The following is a 24303-nucleotide window of genomic DNA, read 5'->3' on the forward strand; positions in this document are numbered from 1 at the left end:
TGGCCCATGCCTTTGATCTTGCCGATAAACTGCTTCCCAGGAGGTTGGGAATTTGTCCAGTATTTCACGAGCGGAACTTCTTGTGCTGACATTCCAGTCTGTCACAAGGAAGGGTGAACGAACTTTTGAAAAGGACAAATGTTGCTCTTGGCCGCAGTTTTAGCGACTCAAAAACAACGGTATCGGATGGTATCGGTGAAAACATTTCAACCGATACTTACCGATACCACTGATATCGGCCGATAACGATACATCGGTATCGGTATCGGTTCAGCCCTTAAAAGGTAGTCGTGTAACACTCCCGACGTGATTCGTCCACGTTCTTTGCCCTCGCATGTTAGAAATTCAATGCTTGTAATGACTTTTGAAATGTCGGCATACAGTAATGAATAAGGGAAACAAGGGACTACATTCGCTTATTTGAAAATTCAGAACGTAATGCTGTGCGTGTACGTTCTGTAATATTGATTGATTGATTTGGTGTTTTAAGTCCACTTATGCACAGTAAGGGTAATCGGGACTGAACCTACAGTTTAAAGTGGGATCCGAACCACTATGTGTTTCCATCGGGTATCGAACCCGGGACGCTTTCATTACGAAGCGACGACGCCACCACTGCGCGATCGGGGAGACCCCGTTCTGTAATATTGTACAAATACTTAAAATATTATATATTTCTTAATAATAAACTGGATAAGTTCTTTTCGTTTAACAATAGTTAGATGTTTTACATAAACGAATTCAATACGCTTATACTTTGAAATACGAAAATACAAGTATCACTCACCATAGTTTTATGGGTTAAAATAAACTTTCTGTAAGTTACCTAGCAACGTCCGTTCCCATGATCAACAACAAACATGGCAAACACGAGAATGGTACATAAAACAATTTCATTAAAACAGCAACGATGTAGCTATATTTACGGATTGAGTACTATAACTGGTATGGACTGAATTTTGAACAACTACTGTAACGTTTTCGTCCTAGAGTACTATGATACACTGTAGCAATGTCCATGTTAAATCTAGAAGCCGCATCTTTCAGTTGTCTCATTCAACTGTCATATAAAGCCCCAAATAGTTTTGACTCAACTTTCTAATAGAGCGTTTCCGAACCGAGATTCCTTACTTCATAGTCGTCTTTGGAACAGTCTCCATCTACCCACCAACTTTGAATCAAGGTCACGGACACAGCCTGCATACATTTTGTTATTCGCTAGTAAAATTACTAATCAACGGGTTTTATGTAAGAATTAAACTACTCTCTTTGTAATTTATGAAAACATCGAGTTGGGTAATTATATATGATTAATCGGGTTTGAAAGGTCTGCATTAAAACATATATAACACATACAATAAAGAATGATACATGAAATTAAACATAAACTGTCCAAGTTTCAGATATACTTTCATAAATGTTCAATGTGGCTTCCTTTCGTCACACGACACACATCTATGCTATAGTCTAGTTCACCCCCACACACTATATATCCCTACTAATGGTCGTAAAAGCAGCTGTAATGAGATCCTGCAGCTCAACCACATGTCCCCAAAGGAAAAAAATCACAAACCGTTAGGTCGGGAGATCTAGGAAGCCATGGCAAAAGCACTAAGTCTTCTTCAGTGCATCGTCCAATCCAGACATTTACACGCAGGCAATCCGTTTCCTTAAACTGTCGATGCCATCGTAGAATGCGTTGCTGTCCTGGTGCAGTTGCAAACTGTCTCCGGAATGCACGATGTACAACGGAAAACACTTCTCATATTCCAAAACACAGAATGCTTTCTACTACATAGACGCCATTTTGGAAACTAGGTTTGTGCTACCATCTGTCGGCAGGCGCCAAGGTTACAAACATGAGTAATTAAACTTACAGGTGTGTTCTTTCGTTTTATGATTAGCACACATATTATATTAATAGTTTTGGAAATATTTCACTTTAAAACCCTATGAACGTTTTATAATTACCCTGATGTTATTGACTTACTGAACTTGTATACATTCGCAGGTTTCGCTGAGTATCGAGCAGAAGAAGTTCTGGTATGCCTCTGAGCCAATGGAGGTGCAGCTGACCGCAGAACCATCGTCCCTCGTGTGTCTGATTGGCGGACGGGTTGGACCCGAGGGCAAACCGGAAGCCAAGAGGCTGGAGCGCCATGGAGCCAGAGGCAGATACGCCGCCAACAGCGACCTCGACTTCATGGAGGCCGGGATCAGCTTCTTCCAGAGAAAGTGTGTCGCTGGGAAGTCTGGCGCCTACATTGTCACCTACAGGCAAGATGGCGGCATGGCAAACAATAAGTACCAGAGTGTTGCGCGCGAAACTGGTTTGGAAGAGCTCTGGGTATGGAAGTGTTTCAACTACAGGTTTGTGGAATTCATACAGATATTATTATACGAGGGTTAAGTCATAAGTCATGGCAACTATTTCTTTTCTTGAAAACAGGGGACAACACGAAAAATCTAAGATATACATTTGAAAGTGTATGTAATGTACTTTCGAAAGAAGCCACCAAATTGTGTATGTAAACAAAGGTGGGGTAGTAAACACTCACCCAAGTTCAGTCGGTGAGTGGCAGCGTTCGAAAATGGAGGTCATGAAGCAGGAGCAACATTCGTCTGTTAAAATAGCAGTTCTCCACGACAGAAATGCACTGGAATGCCATACAGAGCTACGGAAAACACTGGGTGTGCATGTCATGCCCTATCAAACAGTGGCGAGGTGGGTGGAGGCCTTCATACGGGGCAGTGTGTCAACTGCCAAAATAAAACGCTGTTGTCCAATATCATGTGTTCTGCCTCTTCCCTACGAGAGTCTCCTCCATCCAGACTTCATCTGGTGGCTTCTCTCGAAAGTACATTCCATACACTTTCAAACGTATATCTTAGATTTTTCGTGTTGTCCCCTGTTCACGATAAAAAAAATAGTTCCCATGACTTATGACATAACCCACGTATTTCACAAGATAGATTACCCAGGTTCCGAACGTGTAATTCCGATATCATTTTGATACACATGCATTTTCTACGTGAACCGAATTCTGTACATGCCTGTAAGCACATACAGATAAGGTTTTCTGATTACTTACTGCGTTTTTCTTCTGGCAGAAAGATTATTTCCATCCTTATCCTATCACGTTTGATATTATTTAGCAGTATAATAACATTCAGCGGTGCCTATCCCCCAAGGCCAATGGCTCGTTCTGTCCAGATCATGTCATAATCCTCAAATTAAAGTATTTACTTATGACCGTGTGTCTGCTACTATCCTTACTTACTTATCGCTGGAGCAATACAAGCCTTCCATCTGTCCCTATCTTGGGCAAGGTCAATCCAACCTTTTCCATCCTTACCGATTTCCTTTAAGTCCATCTCAACGTATCCCTCCATCTTCGTTTTGGCGTTTCTACAGGTCTCGTACCATTAGATTTCCCAACAAGAATCCTGTAAACTTCTCTCTCCCATTCGTGCCAAATGGCCTGCCACAGTGACGTGCCCAGGATTTTCGAAAGGGGGGGGGGGTTAGGTATACATTTTTTAGTAGTGAGCTATCATTTTGCCATCTTTTCCTGTATTTGATGTTCTTTATTTTAGGATTACTAAGGCAAAGGGGCGGGTTATAACCCCTCCACCTTTGGCACGCCACTGCCTGTCTATCTTCTTGATGGCTGCTTCTATCCTACTACTCAAAAGCACTGTATTAGCTTTCTTGAACAGCTTATTTGATGCCCTCCCAAATTCTGCTCTTTCTTCATGTAACGTATTAAATATGGTGCAGCTCCTAGCAAAAAGACTTTGAACCAGCTAAAGTAAATGAATAACAAAGGAAATATAATGTGATCCCTTCCCCACCACCAACTCATTGCACTTGCATTATGGTGCCAACGTGTAAACTATTTAAACATATATTTTAGAAAAATATATACATGTTGAATTTTTAAGGAGCCCCCCCCCCAAAAAAAAATAATGGTACGATCTGCACCATTATCCCTCTGGGGGCATATATGAAAACGCTACTAGGTTCATGCAGTGTTGTTATATATGTGTTTTAGCTAGGTCAGACTGGATTGGTTTGTTTGTCTTAGTATTTATACAATGTCCTTCACCTCCTCTACGTGTATACAGCATTTTCCATGCGAAAGTACGCGTCACTTACATAACGTATTTTTCAGCACAATACCTCCTCAATTAACATTCTTCGAGTCTTTAAAATGGATAAATTATGCTCCATCTGTTATCCTTTATATGTCTGTTCGTCTTTATTCTCTTCACTTTTCTTTCCTTCTTTATAATATTCATCCTCTATTCGATCACTGTTTTTTATTGACCCTGCTGAATTTTCATCTGCGTGAAAAAAATTGTATTGTTCGAATACTTATTTCTTTGTAGCATAGCCTAACAGCTCGAACCAAATTATAGTGTGATTGAATTACAACAAATTCACTCGAAACCAAAAGTTTCAGTATTTAAAAAAATGTGCAGAATTACAGCAAAAATATCAATGGCTTTGTTATTTCTTACAATCATGTTAATTTTGACGAGACGTTACCATGGAAACCGTACTAACAATAAGAAATCTAATCCAATTCTTCGCGATTGTTGACGTAGCCATGGAGATCATTTGACATCTGAACTTTCCAAACTTCAAGCGCCCATATCTTCGTTACTACTCTAGATAGATACAATTAAGGGGGGAACCTCCGAATATAACCAAACCTCCACCCGTATACATTCGAGGGTATACGCTGTGTCCCAGTGCCTTTGTAAATAAACTGGGACGTCAATTTCTCGAATTACGGTTCCCCCGTTAATCGTTGCTCTACATCTTTATTGGTAAATTTAAAAATACAGAAGAATATAAATGGAATATATGGTATGCATGATGCATTTACAATTTTTTTTTTTTTTTTGATTGATTTGCCTAAGTATTCACAGACATCCAGGCTATGCCGTGTTGAATGATGATGAAAAGTCTGTATTGATGATTCTGGCAGCCAGAATTACATTTAGTCTAGTCTAGATAGATAAATGATTTCACACTCATTGGAACCAGCCCAACACTCTCTGTCGATTTATACGAAAATTTTCATTCCATGTTTAAAAGGATTATGCGCCATCCACACAGGCGAGATTGAAAAATCTGATGATGTATTCGCTCTCCGACAATGAAATGTTTTATGTTTTGGGATCTCTTTCCCGCAACTCTCCCTTTCTCTCTCTTCTGTTATTTCTCTAATCTCTTCAGAGATAGTGTATCTCCCTTCTACTCTTTCTCCCCATCTTTCTCCTTTCCCCTTCTCTCTGTCTTTCTTTCTCTCTCTCTCTCTTCCTCTCCTTCTGTATCTCTCGCTCCCTCTCTCTTTATCTTCCTCTAGGGAGGAGGAGAAGAGAAAGAAAGGATGGAGGAGAAAAACAAATTAAAATGAGATGACAGAGAGAGGTAGAAAGGAGGTAGAGAGTCTTTCGCGCTCTCTTCTTTTCCTTTGATGTTTTAGATAACATTAACTATTGCTCCTGCTAACCTGCACACAAGGTTGGCACCATCGTGAAGAGAGAAATTTGAATAGTCACCCACTAATATTATTTCACATAATTTGCAAATCAAGGTATCTCCTTACTAGCACGCATAAAGTACGGTAGTAAACAAACAAACGAACAAAAAAGGTAAAGTTCTCCCCTGTGCTTAGCACAACGCCATGAAGGCGTATAAGGGGTGTGGGGGTAAGGCCCCACACTTTCTTGATCCGGTCGTGAGTGGGGGAAGATGTGATCAGCATCACGCCCCTGACCGCCTTTACCCCCTAGGGTTTCCCCCAGGTACCCATGTCATTCGACGCTGGGTGGGATCCGGGGACGCTTTCAACGTTAGAAAAGTTACCTGTCGGGGATAGAACCCGGGACCTTTAGCATGGTAGTCAGACGCGTTACCGACTGAGCCACCGTAAACAAAGCTCCAATTTGTTTACTTTTCATTTCATTCTGTACTAATCTGAGGATATTCATAAGCTGGTTCGTAGGGTTGTTGAGAAAACAGATATAATCTTGAATTAATTAGAAGCTGCATTGCCTTTACGGGGATTTTAAAAATGAAAAGAAGATTGGACGCTCAAAAAATCAATCGTACAAATCCCATGGTTACAGTGGCAAATGCAGGTAATGTTGTTGCGGTTCTGTGTTTTTTTTCCTGGACCGGACGGTAAAGATTGGGAATGGTAGGAGAAAAAAAGAACAAAGCCTCTTTTTTGCGGGAAATCACCATGCGGTACACGTTTTTCCTCTCTGCCCAACAAAACACCCCATCTGCCGCAGCCAATTCCCATAAAAATCATTGCCGGACGATTTAACCTGGTAAATACCTGACCCCGTGACACGTGGTCATTGGAGTAAAAGGAACAAAACGGCCATTTTTCTGAGACCTGGCGTGCAATTCCGCCACAATGGCGCTGCCTTCGCTCCAGAATTATCTCCTGTTGTGTTGGTGGCCTCTCGAGCGCTGGAAATGAAAGAGTGCCTGATGAGATTCTGCTCCTGTGGGGAGAGTTGAGGGGTCGAGGGGGCGTGTGCTTGGAGCGCAGTGGTGTGAAATGGAACTATTTTCTGCAGGAATCCTCAGAATGCCAAACATCAGTTGCGGAGAGCAGTCAGGGTAGTATTGGGCAATTCAAATGATGTCATGGAATAACAGGGGTTGCTGGGGAAAGTGATGGGATGATGAATACCGAAATGTCCCCATTGAAGGAACTCGACCGTACGCCTTCAATGGACGTGCAATTAACTAAACGATTGACTGCGGTCCACAGCAGCTCCCCCTTTTTAATTTGCATTGTGGCCGTTTACTTTTCTCTGCTTTTCCTGCATGATTGGCGATGAACAGTCGAGCATCATTATGCATGAGTTTTCCACGAATAAGAGTTGGTTTAACTTTGTCCACTCCCACATGACCGCCTTTTCAGGAGGAAAATAATAAGTGGAAGAGCAGGACATTCACTGATCAAAATAGCTTTAGTTGTGATACCATAATCTGACTTCAGGCTGTTAATATTTTGTATTTTTCTTATGTCCCGACGGCCTAAACAACTTTCGATTAATCGCTTTGATGAACATGAACGGTTAGATAAAGGTGATGAAGGAACGTTCGCTCAGGTTCAAGTTGAACACTGAGCCTTGGTATCGAGCTACTGAATCGATCTCTCGAACAACGATTGCGATTTCAAATTGTTTTAACCTCTCTGGTGTATTTGTCTTAAATTTGCTATTTGATGCGCAAATGCTCTACTAATTCATGTCCATACAGATTAGCCTTTATCACTTCTCTCTTCATTGTAAGAACTAACAGGATGTAAAATAGAGACCTAAATTAGTTCACTCTTGATCTTTATTTTGTTGTGCATATATCTCTAATCATCTGGCTTTTTGCCTATTCGCTTCTTTCCAAGATTGTTTATCTGTCTTGACTTCATAGTATAACGTTTATAAATTAGCACAATCTAACATAATTTAGTTCGCAGTGAACCATCTATTAGTGTTTGCTTGCCCCTCTTTTTTGAAAGCTCCTTGACTGTAGCATTTTAGGCTTTAATTCCCAGTAGCAGTACATGCACATTTCTGTGAATTAAAATGAAAATGTGAAATGAAGAATTGGGTTTTCAACTTGGTTAAAAATATTTCCATTAGCAAATGTAATGACGGCCATGGATTAAAGATATACCCAGAAGACATTGTGGAAAACAACATTCTCCATCGTTTTTGCAGTTAATCAATAGATGTCGTATTTGTGATCTCTATCTGGCTAATACGAAGTATTGGTCTTGCAAATTATTACCTCGCATTTTTCTAAAAGAATATTACATTAATTTATAATTTAATATTTAAAAAAAGGTGCATAATTGCAGATGCGTTTCTCACCCAATTATTCTACATACATACTTGGAAGGAACCTTTTATTAAGCTATGCCTACTTACTATCATGTGTCTTCCTTTATGTTCATCGTTCTCAAATCATTTCCTTTACTGTTAATCTCACTATACAAATACTCGGCTTCAGTAACGCCAAAGGTACAGCTTTCTACAGTAAAAGAAACCATGAAAGGTATCAGTGATGAGAATATGATAATAACATGGACCGAACTGTTCCTTTTATACAGAATAGTCATTTAACATCTAAATTTCAACAATATTTTTTCCAGATAAGTACAGATGTCTGATACAAATCTGTGTAATAATATGGAAGTTTTACATGATGTGATGAAAAGTAAACTTCTTGTATCGCATTTAAAGTTTGCTCCAACGCTGGTGTATGCATAGCATTGATATGCTATTCTTTCATAACTCTAACCCAACAACTCAACAATTGATTCATTTTATTTCAAATCGTTTCCACAGAAATGAAAGAGATTTTGAAAGATTTTACACAGACATATATTTTAAGGTAAAAACTTTACTTTCATTAACATTTAAAATGTAATAGAATCACTTTACTAACTTTGCATTACGTTTTGTAGGCCACTCCATCTACTTTACGTTGATAATATACAATAATTTTACATTTGAAACGAAGAAAATATATTTCAAAATCGGTAGATGGCGCTCATGGCGTTAGCTACAAAAGTGTACGTGAACTTTGTTTTTCGTGAAAGTATTAGGAATAAAACAATTGCTTTTAAATATGTCAAATTATCTTACGTAACTTTTGTTATGATGTGCAAACAAGATTACATAAATGTGAAATGTATGTATTAAAAATATTTTGTCTCATACATACTTTTGAAACTATATCACTACAGTTGGTAACCCAAAACAATACAGTATTCAAAAAACAATCTAGTGCGTAGTTAGAGATCGGTTAGTTCATAGAACAATCCAACTTAACTATTGGCTATTTTTATGGGAGCAGGAAAAGGTTTTATAATCCTTGCCTTGACTGATCTCACCCAACAGGTCGGTAGGTGACGGGGCTTGCACCGAGTTTGATACCTTCATGGAAATGATGCCTGCTCGTAAAAGGTTTTATAAAAGATATCAAGGCCTACGTATTTGGTGTTATTTGACAGCCAATAGTGCAAAACAACCACAACTCTGCGTTAACATCAAAATGAGTGTTCTGCTACGTCGAGTGCGAGTATTTGTAACACCAAGCTTGGTGATACTTTGCACTGCACTAGGCGTGAATATGATCCGGTAAATTAATACAGGGTTAACCTAAAAGAAAAATACAGTTTTGAACGTTTTATAAATTGAAATTTGTTTGTTACATCAGAAAGCATTTAGTACTGTTGTATAGAGAAAGTCTTCAAGTTTACGACCTCCGCTTTTCGTTTGTCTTCGTGACGTCAGAGTCACTTGAGCACCCTTGACGTAAGTCGAGCAGTGTGGTCGCTAGCCTGGTGGAGAAGGCTTTCTGCGTGATTGAATTTACAAAAATAAATTCTGTTACTATTGTGCAGCATCGTTTTAGAACACGGTTTGGTAAACAACCAACCACAAGGCAATCAATCCACGATTAGAGCAAGAAATTTGAGGACACTGGTTGTCTGTTCAAAAAGGAAGTCCTGGGAGAGGACAACTGGACTACCGCATTGATATCTGTCGTGTTACAAAACGGTCACACTTAGAACACATGTAACTTACCTATGTAAACTTCTGGACTTACACTTCAAACCATATAAGTATTTGAGCCCTTGCTTCGTCGCGGTTTTCTGCGTCGATGCGATGTGGCATAAGGTACGTCCGTCATTCCGCGCGCCGGAAGATTCGATGTCGGACATTAGAGAGTCATATTCCGCCCAGAATTTGGCCAGCCCGGGCACGTCTACCGACGAGCCCTTGTCATTCCGCTCCTAGTAACGCCGTGGTTCGCTCGAACCCGGTACCTTCGGTCAGGCCCTGATGGCTATGACAGAACTACCACCTGGGAAATTATCATCAATTCCCAGGATTTTATTTACATTTTGAAAGTGGCATTTGATTTTGATGACCCTTGTCCTTGCAGTAGTCTCTTGAAATACAATTTGGTAATTTTTTTTACATGCATTTGGTGCGTGACTTATGATAGTTCGGCTATAAACGATACGACTCAATCACATCACACCATGGTGTGTGTACTTAGTGGGTCACAGCAGAGAGTATTGCTGAAGTCAATTGTGTTTTTAATTAATTAAAGTCCTTTAAAGTTTCAATTTCATATACATATACACATACATACATATTCCTCCTTTTGCGTTTTCTAGCTTTGAATTTTAAATACCTTAAATTTCATGTGTATTTATATTATGATATTTCAAGTTACGGCATTCCTTAATGTTTAAATAAACACTCTTCAGCATTATTCAACAGATTTCGTGTGGTTATTTAATCGCATCGCAAATCACTAAATCACTAAATAGCGATAAAAGTTAAAAAGGTTGTTTAAATTAAGGCAAAACTGGTTGTCATGTTTTTCATTAAATAACGATGAAGTTTTGCGAATAGTATAATCAATCAAGCCCTCCCCTTAGGGATAATCACGTTTACATTCCGTCAGCTTACGATAGGTTTAAACACGCAAGTTTAATCTCTGCACCGAAAGCACGATTCATTCGTTGTTTTCCTTTTGTTCCTTCGAACTCAGGATATGTGCAGTCGCAAGACTCAAGTCCAGGATTTTCCTCCCATGTAAGTCGCCAGATTTCCGTGCGGAAATTTTCACATTCGAGTTAGCAGAAGAAACATATCTTATTTCAGTCTCGGAGAGAGAGAATTTGATGACACCTTTCTTTGTTGTGGATGAACTTTACACTCAGCTGGCTTCGGCAATGAAATTCCTAGTCTCCAAACGAGGTGTGAATAATAGCCTCTTCAAGGGCGCTTATTTATGCGACGTTTTTCTCGTTCCTTCAGAATTTTCAAAAGTTTCCCGAATGAAATTTAATTACTTCTTACAGATTAATTTCATGTTAATCTTCGTAAAGTAGGAAATAGCGAGTAATTGTGCTTATATCTTAATTTCCCACACGTCATAGACTTTAGTTGAAGTAATATCATACGAAAGGAACGTGATAGCCACGAAATGTTTTCTAAATCAATAACCCAGATTAGTTTCAGTTTAAAATTTACATTTTTACCTAAGAGAGACAAATGCGCCCCCCCCCCTATTTTGCCGACGTTTCAGACCGGTCAAGGCAACCTCCTTTGGTCACACCCGGGATGTTTATGGTTTGCTTTGAGCAATTTTAATTTGATTTTTTTTGGTTGGTTAGTATTCTAAACCGTTTTTTCCATTTTTCTCCGTTTATTTAGATCAATTTGTTTCATGAAATATTTTTGGCTCCTTTTTCCCGTTACTGTTATCCTATTACTAATTTGTTACTTCATTTTAACTGTTTATTTATGCTATACGTCAGGCGTATGCAAGCGCAAACCAACCTTGACTAGTGAGCGTTAACAGTGCGTCACTATGTCGCCTTGATTTATTCATCCATTTTTATGTATCTTTCGTAATTAATGATCTTAACGTCATTGGAGCCATGTCATTTACTCTTTTATTTTACTTGTGGCTAGGTCCGTTTTAACAGCTGTGACGTTACCAAATTTTGGGTTAATTATTTTTTTTTCGTCAGTTCCTCATTTTTTTACAATGCTTTGACACTTCTGACATGATATTAATGGATTTCGTTGGGTTAATTTTCTGATACCAGGGGATATATTTTATACCATCTACATTTTACTTTTATATATTTATCAATATTTAAACCTAGATATTTTCGTTTATTTTATTGTATATTGATCATGTCCCAACAAAGGGCATTTAGTGCCATGTCATAACTTTAGTTTATATTGCACATTATTTTATATTTTGGGAGAAGCCAGGGGCTATATATATATAATTTAGTCAATATATACATATACAGCGTGTCCGGCTTAAAAGTATAATAAAATAAAAATTAATAACTTGAGACGTAATTGAGATATTTATTGGCGGTTTCCTTCTACAAGTATGTTAACTCAAAATGTTTTTTTTACGTATGCTTGTGGCAGTTGGTACCGCGTGCGCATGCGCGTAACTGCACGTAACTGCTTTGTTCACGTAAACGCGCGCGTCAGTAGCCATGTGGACTCCACAGCAGAAGGTGTTCTGTGTGCTTTCTCTCGCGGAATTAAAGTCTGTTACACTGGTGCAACGTCGTTTTCGGCTTGAATATGGACTGCGACCAACCGACGATGTTCCTAGTTACATTTCAATCAAGAAGTGGGACAAGCAGCTTCGGGAAACTGGAAGTTTGCTTTCGATGTCGGGCCACCATGCCAAGCACGCAGTTCCAGAGGCTACTGTTGAATTAATCCGAGCCTCCTTCCAGCAGAGCCCTCGTAAGTCAATCCGACAAGCAAGTAGGCAGTTACAGTTACCTCGTTCGACAGTACACGATGTCGTCCATAAAAGGTTGCGCCTACGGGCGTACAAAATGCAGCTTCGTCACAAAATCAAGCCCGAGGACAGGCCACGACGGAAGAACTTCGCGGAAACAATTCTGGCAAAAATTGATGAAAACGAGGCATTCCTCGATTTCATCTGTTTCTCGGACGAGGCTACATTTCACACTTCCGGCAAGGTAAACACGCACAATTGCCGCATATGGGGAAGTGAACCCCCCCACGTAGTGATGGAGTGGGAACGTGACTCTCCGAAAGTGACTGTGTGGTGTGGATTGTTGAAGGACAGGGTTATAGGCCCATTCTTCTTCGCGGAGCCTACAGTTAATGCAAGAACGTACATCGACATGTTGGAGCTGTATGTTGTGCCACAACTTCCTCGTGAAGTGATCTTTCAACAAGATGGCGCACCATGCCATTTTGCGAACATTGTGAGGGATTTCTTGGATCATGAGTTCCCAGATCGCTGGATTGGGAGAGGTAGTCCATGGATTGCTTGGCCCCCTAGAAGTCCAGACATTACGCCACTTGATTTTTTTCTGTGGGGGTTTATCAAGAATCAAGTGTACCAGACACCAGTTCGTGATCTACGAGATCTACACCATCGCATTCGTGCAGCTATCGCTAATGTTACGCCTGCAATGCTGCAAAACACTTGGAGAGAAGTGGAATACAGATTAGATGTCTGTCGCGCCACTAATGGTGCACATATCGAGGTGTATTAGGTATGTAAAAAAACATTTTGAGTTAACATACTTGTAGAAGAAAACCGCCAATAAATATCTCAATTACTTCTCAAGTTATTATTTTTTCTTTTATTATACTTTTAAGCCGGACACCCTGTATTACTTTTGAAGTCATATTTTCATTTTAATGGTGTTCTAGTGTTAAGGCGTCAAATGACATTTTCCGCCTTTTATTTTATTTAGCCTTCATTCAAACTTTGTTTTATAATTTATATCACTTATTGGGCAGTTTATTTTATTTTAGTTTACTTATCTTTACTCATGATTTTCACTTGCCTATAAAAGACGATTACTTTACACATTTTTTATATATTTTCAATATTGAATGACTGAGAGCAATGTAGTCTTTCCAAACTTACCTGTTTCCTTCCCTGTTCGGGAATTCCACGAGTTCAAGGAATTTCGAAAGTCGCCCAGCGATTTTTTTGAGGCCGGAAGAAGAACGCATTCCTGAAGGCTTTGGAGCTCACCAGCCTCCTTTGGGTTTCAGCGGTGTATGTCACGTAGCAGCACCGAAAAGCCTATTCCAAGTGACATCCCAGGATCAGAAGAGCGTCAGAAACATAAGAAGAAATGTCATCTTACAGAGCAAACCCCCCCCCCCATGACTCTAACCCCCCTTAAGAAGAAGCATGAACATCTTTCATGTACATCGTCCCCTTTTGCTCTGTAAGGCCAGGCAGTGTATTTCACCACATATTGGAACTTTCCGGGTACAGTCAACGACCCAAATGTGTTGAGACCCACCCCTGTGGATCAGCAACCTTGCCAGGCCACCTGTGAACAGTTTCATCCTACCAGTGGCCATATTTACTGTTCCCCTCTTGGAGTGATAGCAGCACGGTACACCTTCCGTTTTCGCATGCAACCAGCGTACGAAATGTGTCGCCATTCGATGTGTGCCGGAAATATGCAATGGCGTCTGCTGTGAACTTTCGGGGGCCTATCATAAAAACCCCCCAGTGTTCGCCATTGGACAACGCATATTTTGGGGCTTGGAAACGCTACTTGGAGTGGCTTCCCATGGACTACCCTGTGTTCGCCCGCCCCACGGCCAACGTCTTTTCATCTGACCTTTGCTGGACAGTATTCCAGAACTTTCCACACCGGGATTCGAATCCGGTCCCCAGTGCAATTGTGATCGGTCAAGGACCGTGTATGTCCCCGAACAGTGCTTCGTACCCATAGTGTGCTACGAACGTCAGTGAAAACATAATCTTCATCTATTTTTTTAATCTTCGTGTGGTTGTGCGCAGTCCAGTGGAGATTGGTGTTTACCACGGTCTTTTTGCTCTCGCCTCGAACTGTCATCCTGATGAGGCGGAAGATTGCGAGCATGCGGCCTTAAGGTTTCTTACGGATTACGTTCTGTGCTTATTTAGCACTTGTTCAGAAGCAAGTCGCATGTATCGCGTTACGATGCAGTGTGTTGAACTTTCCGCTGACTCCACGGACCTCCAAACAACACTTTATATCGCATGTTGACCAACCGTCAGCATTGTTGATTACGAAAGACTCTTCCAGCGTGTGGCTAATGTAAACATAGGACTTTATTTCAGCATTCAAGCTTGAGCTTAACTCTGTTCCATTTAATTTTCGATGAAGGGTCTCCGACATTTTTTTTATTATTTTATTTTATGTAACCTTTTCTTTCATGTAATAAACAAAAACCTTTTAAATTTTGGTGAATGGCAGAAGGTTCAATTTAAACTTTTAATGATTACAATTTCATTTTTAGAAATTGTCTCGCAAGAGGGAGTGTCGTACCATACCCCGTTCGATTAAGAAATGTTGACCCTGGCAGACCTTGTCAGCTCCTGCTCAGAATGTGATGGGTAAGCCTTTCACAGGAAATGGTAAGAACACTGGCCTTTGGCAAGAGGTGACGAGAGGCCAAGCGAGGGTTTATATACGTGCGCATGAGAGCGACACGAGGTCTTTTAATCTGGAATCATCGGAGAAGCAGGAGCTACTGGTCTTATTTCTAAACCGAACAGGGTAAGCTAGTCTACACCCATTCTGCCATTTGCATTGCTCACTTCAGTCTAGAAACGAATCATGAGTCTATTTTAATGAATAGTTAGATATTTGTACCTGCCCGTTCAGGGCTGTCTCTACCATCAACTAGTACTAATAGTACATCCCTATTTAAGATCCCCGCGTTCAGAGGAACGCTACGAAATATCGGTAAACTTATACATTTACAATTGTGCAATGTGGCATGCCATGACAACTATTATTATATAAGTCACTCATACTTGCAACGTGACTAAATACCGTACCTATTTGAAAACAACACGGAAAAACTCAGTTCATCAGAAATCCGATCTTCAATCTTTCTCGCAGCATGCGGTGTGACATTCTGTCTTTCGCATATGACGCTGCTTCGATTTTCTTTCTAAAAGCGACAGATGCAATCCTTGCTAGTAGAACAACATTTGTAAATATTCTTAAATCAGTTCAAAATTTAAGACTAGATGGCCATTATGATATTCTGAGTGTTTATATACTCTGTCTACAAAATAAGAAATATTAGAACAAAATTGAAACTAATTTATTTCCAACTATATCGATCAGCTCAAGAGAAATTTCCTATTTGTCGATTTAAAAATTCTGAGCCTGTAAATGTAATACATGTCCTAAGATAGCTTAAATCCTTATCATACTTTATAGTTAAAAAGTTATCATACGAACATGACAGAAAATTATTTCGATGTTGAATAATGCTTTAAGTACTGTATGAGTATTATAGCATTTCTAGCTATTTACCCACATTAGAGAGAGCCGAAAGGCTTAAATAAGCTAATGATTCTAGTTTAGGTGTTGAGTAATGATAATGGTTTATAGTACTGTGTGAGTATTAAAGAATTCCTTGCTATTTACCTACATTATCGAGAGCTGAAAAGCTTAATAAGTAGAGCCCGGAAGTTCAGGCATTTATTTTCGTTAAAATAGGCAGGCAAAAAGGCATTTATAATGTGGTAAATAGGCACTAAAAATGAAAAAAGGCAAAATAAACCGAAAAAAGGCACATTTAGAAGTCGCTTACTTTTATCTATAATTTCTGGCAAAATGTTAAAATCTAAATTGGGAAGAGCATTTCAATTTTCTCCGTCTTGATTGCACATAACTACAAGGTGCTTTTTAAGTTCTAAACATTCATTGATAGTCGTCTGTCAGAGAGAATGTTTTTTCATAATAGATAATGATCTTTCTACTTCGACAGAAGTTATTGGAGCATACATATAACAAGCTAATGTAGTTGGACTCATTTTGGTAACAGCATTTTCACCTTTTAGAATATCACAAATTGTTTTCAATTGTTTCAAGTCCTCATTTGCACTCACTACCCGTTAGCACTTTTCCGCAACAGCTCACCCCTTTTCTCCTGGCACTTCCATCATCTGCTGCATAGATTCCTCGAAGATTTTCATGGATGCTATAATTGTAATTGTCTCTGGCAATGCACCATAATGTGCAAAAGTAAACTTGAATAGCACAGGAGTTTTTTCACTTCACGAATTGAAGCCGCTTCATTTTCTGGAAGAGCATCGATCACCTCACTGATTTTTTGAAGGTTGTTAGCATAATATATAGCTGCTGATATCCAGGTTCCCCATCTCGTCAAGACTGGTTGCGGAGGTAAACTAAGCTCAATCGCAACTTCCTGAAATTTTCGGGTTCGAGAGGGAGATTTCAGAAATATTTTCTTTGTGTTCGAAATCAACCTGTCCACTTCAGCAGTCAATCATGCACAAGAAATGTTAACCGAAAGGCAATATCCTGACTCAGCATGAAATACTTTTTTCTCACACTTTTCTCCTTCAGCAATGTTGAAACATGCGTGAGTTCAATATTACTTAAATAAGGCGAAAATTATTCACATAATAAACGGAAGAAAAATAAATGCCAACAACGTTTTTTGGGAGAAAAATAATTTATATACACATTTTTTTTTAAAAAAAATGTCAAATTTCATTGAAAAAGGCAAAAAAAAGGCATTATAATTAAAAATAGGCAGTGGGGTCCCAAATAGGCAAAATAGGCAAATGAAAAGGCTTCCAAAACATTCGAAACAACATAAGAAACGTATATCCGGAAAAATTTTATCAATATATGCAGTAGATAAAAAGAGGCATTTTGCCAAACTTCCGGGCTCTATTAATAAGCTAACGGATCACTAGATAGCTGAGTTTGCCCACTAGAGTTCAAGTTTTAATAGTGCAATTAGTAATCTATGAGATGAAGGCAATTCAAAATTGGATAACATCTTCAGTTTGCGCATTAACGTTGAATTTTGAAAACTTACCAAAAATATTCATTTAGTTAATTGTCGAACTTGTATAGTTAAATAAATCAACTTTTCCCATCACAAATAATTTATTTGGAATATAAACAAAATTGCACATGAAATAAGCAGTATTATACTAACTTACTTATTACAATCGTAAATTGTGTCCAAAATGTAGGAACATTATTTATTGGATGGTAACAAACGCGTATTTTTAACGCAGTTAGCCGAAAGTAAATTGTTTTACAGACTATTAAACTTATTTTAACGTTTTTTTATGTTTATGTAAACCTTTAAGAATTGCATTTTGATAGGTACGCGTAAAATACATCACTCTGGTTTCATAAAAAACGTAAAATGTAACATCATTGGCAAACCGTAGTTACTACTCTACTCTTTTATCTTGTGATGAAAAAACCTTGAGCGTTATTTGCAGTTGTAATCGTCGGTTTGTAAGTTTATACGTGTTTTCATTAATTTTCTAATATTATGAATTTTTGCCTATTTTTAATCGAACTCAAAGACTTGTAAGAAGATTTTAATATCCAGTAGAGAGTTGTTCTAAAAAATAGACACCAGCCTAAAATTGTTTGTGTTTCAGTTCCGATTTGGCGGCCGAGGGTGCCTCATTGTCTGCTCCAGAGGGTGCTGGGAAATGGACTCTGTGGGCGCTGACTCTTTCTCCAGAAACTGGACTCCGCTTCTCCTCGCCGCTCTCCATAGAGGTTTTCCGCCCCCTTCAAGTGGACTTCAAGCTGCCCCCGTCGCTCAAAGTTGGGGAAGTCGTGGAGGTCGATGTGAAAATCGTCAACAACATTAACTCCTGCATGGACGTAAGTCACTTTGCCATTTGGTAAGCATGAGGAAAAGGTCCTTACACTAAAAGAGCAACACAAATTAAAGTTTAAAATATTATGTTTAGATAAAGAAAAGCAGATGAGAGGAGAAGTTTGTATAATACTCAAGTGCATCATCTATATTCACACGCCGATGTTGTTAGAATCAAGAAGACTTCGGTGGGTAGGCCAGGCATACAAGGCTCCTGTTGGGAAACTTGATGGCAATAGTCCTGCGGAAAGACCAAGACGAAAATGGAATGGCAATATTTAAATTAAGTTAATCTAAGGAAGGTTAAATGTGGATCGATATTGCCCAGGGTAGGGACAGGTGGAAAACTTTCGTTAATACGGAAATAAACCTTCGAGCTTAGGAATACCGCAGAGTTAGTTAATATCGTAACAGTATGATGTGATAACCCTTTAAATAACTGAAATGATTGATTACGAAATTACAATCACATTAATCTCCATCAGATCGCCACTCTGAAAGATTCGATCAGATTGGCACAACTCAGAAGGCTTTGATCAGATTGGCGCTCGGAAACACTCGATCAGATTGGTGTTCCGTAAGCCTCGATCAGATTGGCACTCGGAAACACTCGATCCGATTGCCTCTCAGAAAGCTGTTATCACGTTGCCAATCGGAAAGACTCGATCCTATTGTCGTCAATAGCGCCTCGACCAGATTGCGGATGGGAGAAACTCGATCACATTTCCGCTCGGAAAGAATCGGTCAGAATAAACCATAGCTTTTTTCCTCTTTACATTAATCATACTAATGAAAATGTAAGAATAAACGAGGTAGATCATCAAGCATATAATAAACGGACTGACGGAGAGATTCATTAGATCGGTTTCTCTTGAGGCAAACGGAGAGCTACATGTTGCCAAACTACTTATGTTTGCAACCGATATCGTCCCATGAACAAGACACATTCGAAATTAAGGGCTCAAAAGGCAATCGCGTACTACCTTCTCCGCAAATAGCCGTTCACGGCTGATAGTGGGTCACAAGGTCACCTTGGCAGCCATTACCTAAGTGCTTCAACTCAATCCAGCAGGAGCGCTGGGGGACAGCACGCGCTTTGTTCTCCATAGAGCTGAATGGCCTTGGCAGTCGTCAACTGAATATTTCAACCAAGTGACTGCATCTCTGAGACAGCGCGTGTTTTGTTCTTCTTAGTGCTTAAAGAATTTGGCAGCCGTAACGAAAGTGATTCAACCCAGTGACAGAAGCGTATAATCAGCACTTGCATTGTTCTCCCCAGCACTGGTACACCTTGACAGTATACATTGACAGTACTTCAATCAAGTGACAGGATCGCTAAGACAGCACGTGCTTTGTTCTGTGTAGCGTTGGAAGACCTTGGCAGTCGTCGAGTGAGTAATTCAACCAAGTGACAGGATCGCTGGAGACAACACGCGCCTTGTTCTCTCTAGCGCTGTAAGACCTTGACAATCTTCAACTGAGTACTTCAATCCAGTTACGTTATCGTAACTGGAAGACCTTGGCAATCGTCAAATAAGTGCATCAATCCAGTTACGTTATCGCTCATGTTCTTCCTCCTCCATATTTGTGGAGGACATTGGAAGCTATCACGTGAGTGATTCTTCCCAGTGGTATTATCGCTGGAGACAGCACGAGCTTTTTTTATCCATAGTGCTAGAAGACCTTGGCAGCCTTCACGTAAGTGCTTCAACACAGTGACATTATCACAGGAGACGGCATGTTATTTCTCCTCCATATTTCTGGAGTACACTGGAAGATGTCACGTGAGTGCTTCATCCCAGCGACAGGAGCGCTGAAGACAGCACGCAGTTTGTTCTCCATAGCGCTGGAAAATTTGGCAGTGCTTCACCTCAGTGACAGGATCTCTGGAGACGGCCAATACTTTGTTCTCGTTGGCGCTAGAAGACCTTGGCAGTTGTCAACTGAGTACTTCAATCAAGTTACAGGATTACTGGAGACAGCAAGTGCTTCGTTGTCCATAGCGCTGGAAGACCTTTAGCAGCCGTCACGTAAGTGGTTCAACCCAGTGGCAGGAGCGTAGAGACAGCAAGTGTGTTTTGGACATAGCGTTAGAAGAATTTTGCAGTCATCTAGTGAGTGCTCCCATCCACTGACAGGAGGCAGCACTTGTCTCGTTCTCTGTCAACATGAACTTGCCGTTCACTTTACGATACTAATTTCAACACTTCTTGGTCACATTCACAGCCGAGAAAAGTGGGAAACAAACCGACAAGTAGGGAAAAGCTATTTCTGATGGGGAGGGGAAATTAATTTTCCATCGGACGACTTTAATAACCTATTAAAGTTTGTTTCCCCTCTCAAAAGACTCGTGCAAAAACACGGTCAGTCGTAATGGTCGCACACATAATATGTTTGACAGCAATCATTCGTAGACTACAGAGCACTTGGTGTTGGGTACAGGAAGAACTAGTATAAACCATCTGGCCATTAGGTTAAAGACCTACTTTATCATACTTGTCCATGCATCAATTCCATCCAAACCACCGTTCATTTTTATTTTCACCTTGCCTAAGGAGGTTAAAAGCAGCACAAGCACCAAAAACTACAAAATATTGTTCAATTTGATATTTTCATTTTTAAAAAATATTCTACATTAAAAAAAAAAACAATTGTTCATAATTCTTTATACTCAGTGTAATCGAAACTGGGCCTATAGTTCAAACCAGACATTGTTCCTCTACAAAAATTTTCTGCCTTTTTATAGAGTAATGATGAGTGTTAATCAGGTGGAAAAATTGAAAGAACTAACACAATGAAATGCCTATGCCATGACCGCGACTCGAATCCGCCTGTTCTACGATGATATATTAAAGGTAGTACCAAACGTACATGTATATTCAATTCTAAATCGAAAATGTATTTATTAATATCTTAAATAAAAATATCTAGAATTGTGTTTGGCGTTAGAAAGTAATTTTTACTCACATTTACCTTGTGTCTCACAGCAGGTGCTAAAGTTAATACTTTCTCTCTTGTACTAGATCACAGCTCTTCTAGCTCTGGCTGAAGGGGCACATTTCCTCAGCAACCGGGTCCTCTACCTCACGGAGAAGCTTCGGCTCGGCCCTCACGGGGCCACTTCGCTTGTTGTTAAAGTAGTCGTTACTCGACCTGGGCCCAAGAACATGACAGGTATGCTTTCAATTTAAACGAACTTTCTTGTCAATCACTTCAAATATTCAGTGCATAGTTCCTTAAGCTAGGATCACCTTAGACAAAAAGCATTAGAGCCATATTGTGCTGCAAGAATGTTGTACTATGCAACATTCTTATGTTGCTTGTGACAAACTAATTGTTTCTCATGTATAGATCCATCCAGAAACAGCTTCCATGAATGGTTGCTGTGCATTCAGTGTGCTATACAATTGTGTAACTATGCTTTCACATTTCGATGCCTACAGATGCTGCTCTATGAATGCTAGGTATAGTTTTATAGATATCTATTTGTAGGTTTATAATATAAGTATTCTAAACATTGACGTTTATTGTGTTACTTAATAATTTGAAATTTTTGCTACATTTTACAATTGTAACTACCTTTACTAGCCTGTTGGAACGCAGGCTTTGTCTCTCTTTGCTTAAGTAAAATATTTTCAAATGTAAAACGTTTAAATTATGAAACGTATATTGAGCAAATTTGAAGCGACGCTACTAAATGAAAAACTCTGAATGTTATAATATACACAGTCATGGATTTGAAAAGCGGCAAGTGGCACGATTCAGAGGGAAATACGAGGTCCGTGAAATATATTCAGGGAATTAAAATTTTTAGTATAATATCTCTGCCATTTTGGTATGAAATGTTATTTGTTGAGAAAGTGAATGATCTACAGCAAATATTCTCTTTTAGTCCCCGGTGTACGTATCCGTCTGTGTAATTGTAATATAGTTTCTATAAATTTTTCATTTCTTTCTAAAAGATCTGGGTGATGTATACCTTAGTAATTTTAATCAGAATTAAAATTACTTCAACTATTTCACAATTCATATTTGTCTACCCTGTTTGTCATTTAACATGTTTTATCTACTTCGTTTCGTGAATATCGAATTCAGAGTAACGAGTTGGGGAGTTACTAATTGAGTTAGCACCAAGTACAGTATGCGCCAAAATATACAGTACTGAAATTAAAAGACGAACATTACATTGCTGTAATCTGTGAGTTTATTTATGCTGAAAGAAACACTACATACACATTATTAGCGAGTTATAACTTCCTTTTCATTACTGAGAACACGAGCGGCTGGAGCTATGCCCCATCGACAAACGCACATGCGCGTTCGAGGTGCGCGAGTTTCAGTACTGTATATTTTGGCGCATACCGTAAATGGCGAATGCATGTGATTTGAGATCGTTTCTATTACAAATATATTACAACCAAAATTATTCAAAATGGCTCGTAAAACAATTCAAAGCGAATTTCATGTACTGCAAATAATGCCCTGGAATGTAATTGTAAACAATATTAATATACATATTATAAATTATGCCACCAAAATAATTCAAATATGCGTATATCGGTGCACTAGAAATGGTGTCTCTCCACCAAAGTTCAGAGTAATATTGGTATGTAATGGCATTCAAAATATGTGAAAGGGCAATGGTGTACTACAAACAATGTACTCAAAGCTACTCAAAGTGATATAGACTACATGTGCTATAAACTATAGCCCTTGAAACAATTCCAAGTTATTTCAGTGTAGTATAAACCAGCCTTCCTAAATAATTTAAACTTCGCTACGTAAAAACATACCTGGTAGTTTATATAATGTGCAAACATAGAACTAACATTACCTATTTTCTGTCACAGCTGAAGTCTCAGGTTCTCGCAGCGACACCTGCAGGGCGGTTGCGTCAAACGTGAATCCATCCTCCTCACCTGAACCATTCGTCACCACAGCGGTTCACTCGTCGTCCATGGTGATCCATCCGGAGGGGCTTGTGCGAACGGACACAGAGAGCGCCTACTTCTGTGCAAATGGTAAATATCAAATAACGTTCATCATTATGTTCGTCGAAGCAAATGTAGTTATTATTGGTGGCAATGTTTCGGCTCTTCACACGGAACAGGAGAAATGGAATCAATCATCAGGGGATCGATAATTATCGCCTAGCAACCACCTCAACAGACCTATGTAATAACAATTGAACTAAACGGAAACAAACGTGATGCTATTTAGCATTTCTTATTTTAGATATTTATATCTTATGTTAACTTTTCCTATATATCCTCCATCTTTCACGACTTGTGTTACTTCTTCCTGTTATCTCAATTACTCGTCATTCTCAATTTTCTCAAAATTACGTCTCTTTTTTTAAAAAAATTTACATTTTAAATTATATAAGTAAACTGAAATATTTTATTCTCACATTCATTTTACACGACTTCCGATTGTCTGGTGTTTTATTTCCAATGAATTTTGTTGTTATATCTATCTGTTTACTTGCAATTTCTCCGTCGAAAACCTTATCCAATCTGTAGTTTTTAACAATGACCCCTTACCCGGTAGTTATTGATTCGGTGATTTCTCTAGAGAATACGACTCTGATGTTAGGACTACGAATGTTTCAGTCATTAAATGTGGATCTGGACAAACTCTAATCTTGGATCCTCTTCCCTCGGTTCACGGTATAAATGTTTAAGTTTTTCCTCAGATGTTTATAATGTTTTTCTGTTTTTTCATGAAAAACTCAATATGCTGACCAAGGCAGAAATTTATTTTTATTATAAAACATAAACTAAACGTAACGTTTCAACCTTCTAGCAAGGTCTTCAGACTCTGCACAAAGTACAAATGTAACAAGGTACAAACCAGGACGATATATATACAGAAACATTACTCCCCTCCAGACTATTAGAAAGTTGTTCTGAAACATTCTAGAAGGTGGCTTTCCCTTGTCAACTGTATTTTCACCTAAAAGGCTAAGCATATTTTCTTCCATCTAGAATGTGGTTGGACCTTTATCTCACGCTCTTTTTCCTTCATTCC

At 39.1% G+C, this 24303-nt stretch overlaps 1 protein-coding gene and 1 long non-coding RNA gene across 3 annotated transcripts in view; one reads left to right on the forward strand and one right to left on the reverse strand.

Annotated features, from left to right (window-relative positions):
- LOC145992043 (C3 and PZP-like alpha-2-macroglobulin domain-containing protein 8) overlaps positions 1-24303 on the forward strand; it is a 911691-nt gene that overhangs the window by 772264 nt on the left and 115124 nt on the right. For both annotated transcript variants that reach the window (XM_083128164.1, XM_083128165.1), the window contains 4 exons: positions 2012-2370; positions 18047-18278; positions 21297-21447; positions 23124-23294. In XM_083128164.1, the coding sequence (XP_082984290.1) occupies positions 2012-2370; positions 18047-18278; positions 21297-21447; positions 23124-23294 (913 nt within the window). The remainder of the gene's footprint in view (positions 1-2011; positions 2371-18046; positions 18279-21296; positions 21448-23123; positions 23295-24303) is intronic.
- On the reverse strand, positions 18001-23247 carry LOC145992044 (uncharacterized). The gene is made up of 3 exons (XR_014442123.1): positions 23108-23247; positions 21241-21426; positions 18001-18324 (listed from the first exon to the last, which is right to left on the reverse strand). It is a non-coding gene; the product is annotated as an uncharacterized LOC145992044 (long non-coding RNA).

This window comes from Lepisma saccharinum, chromosome 9 (assembly GCF_977018435.1).
Source record: "Lepisma saccharinum chromosome 9, izLepSacc3.1, whole genome shotgun sequence".
NCBI lineage: Eukaryota > Metazoa > Arthropoda > Insecta > Zygentoma > Lepismatidae > Lepisma > Lepisma saccharinum.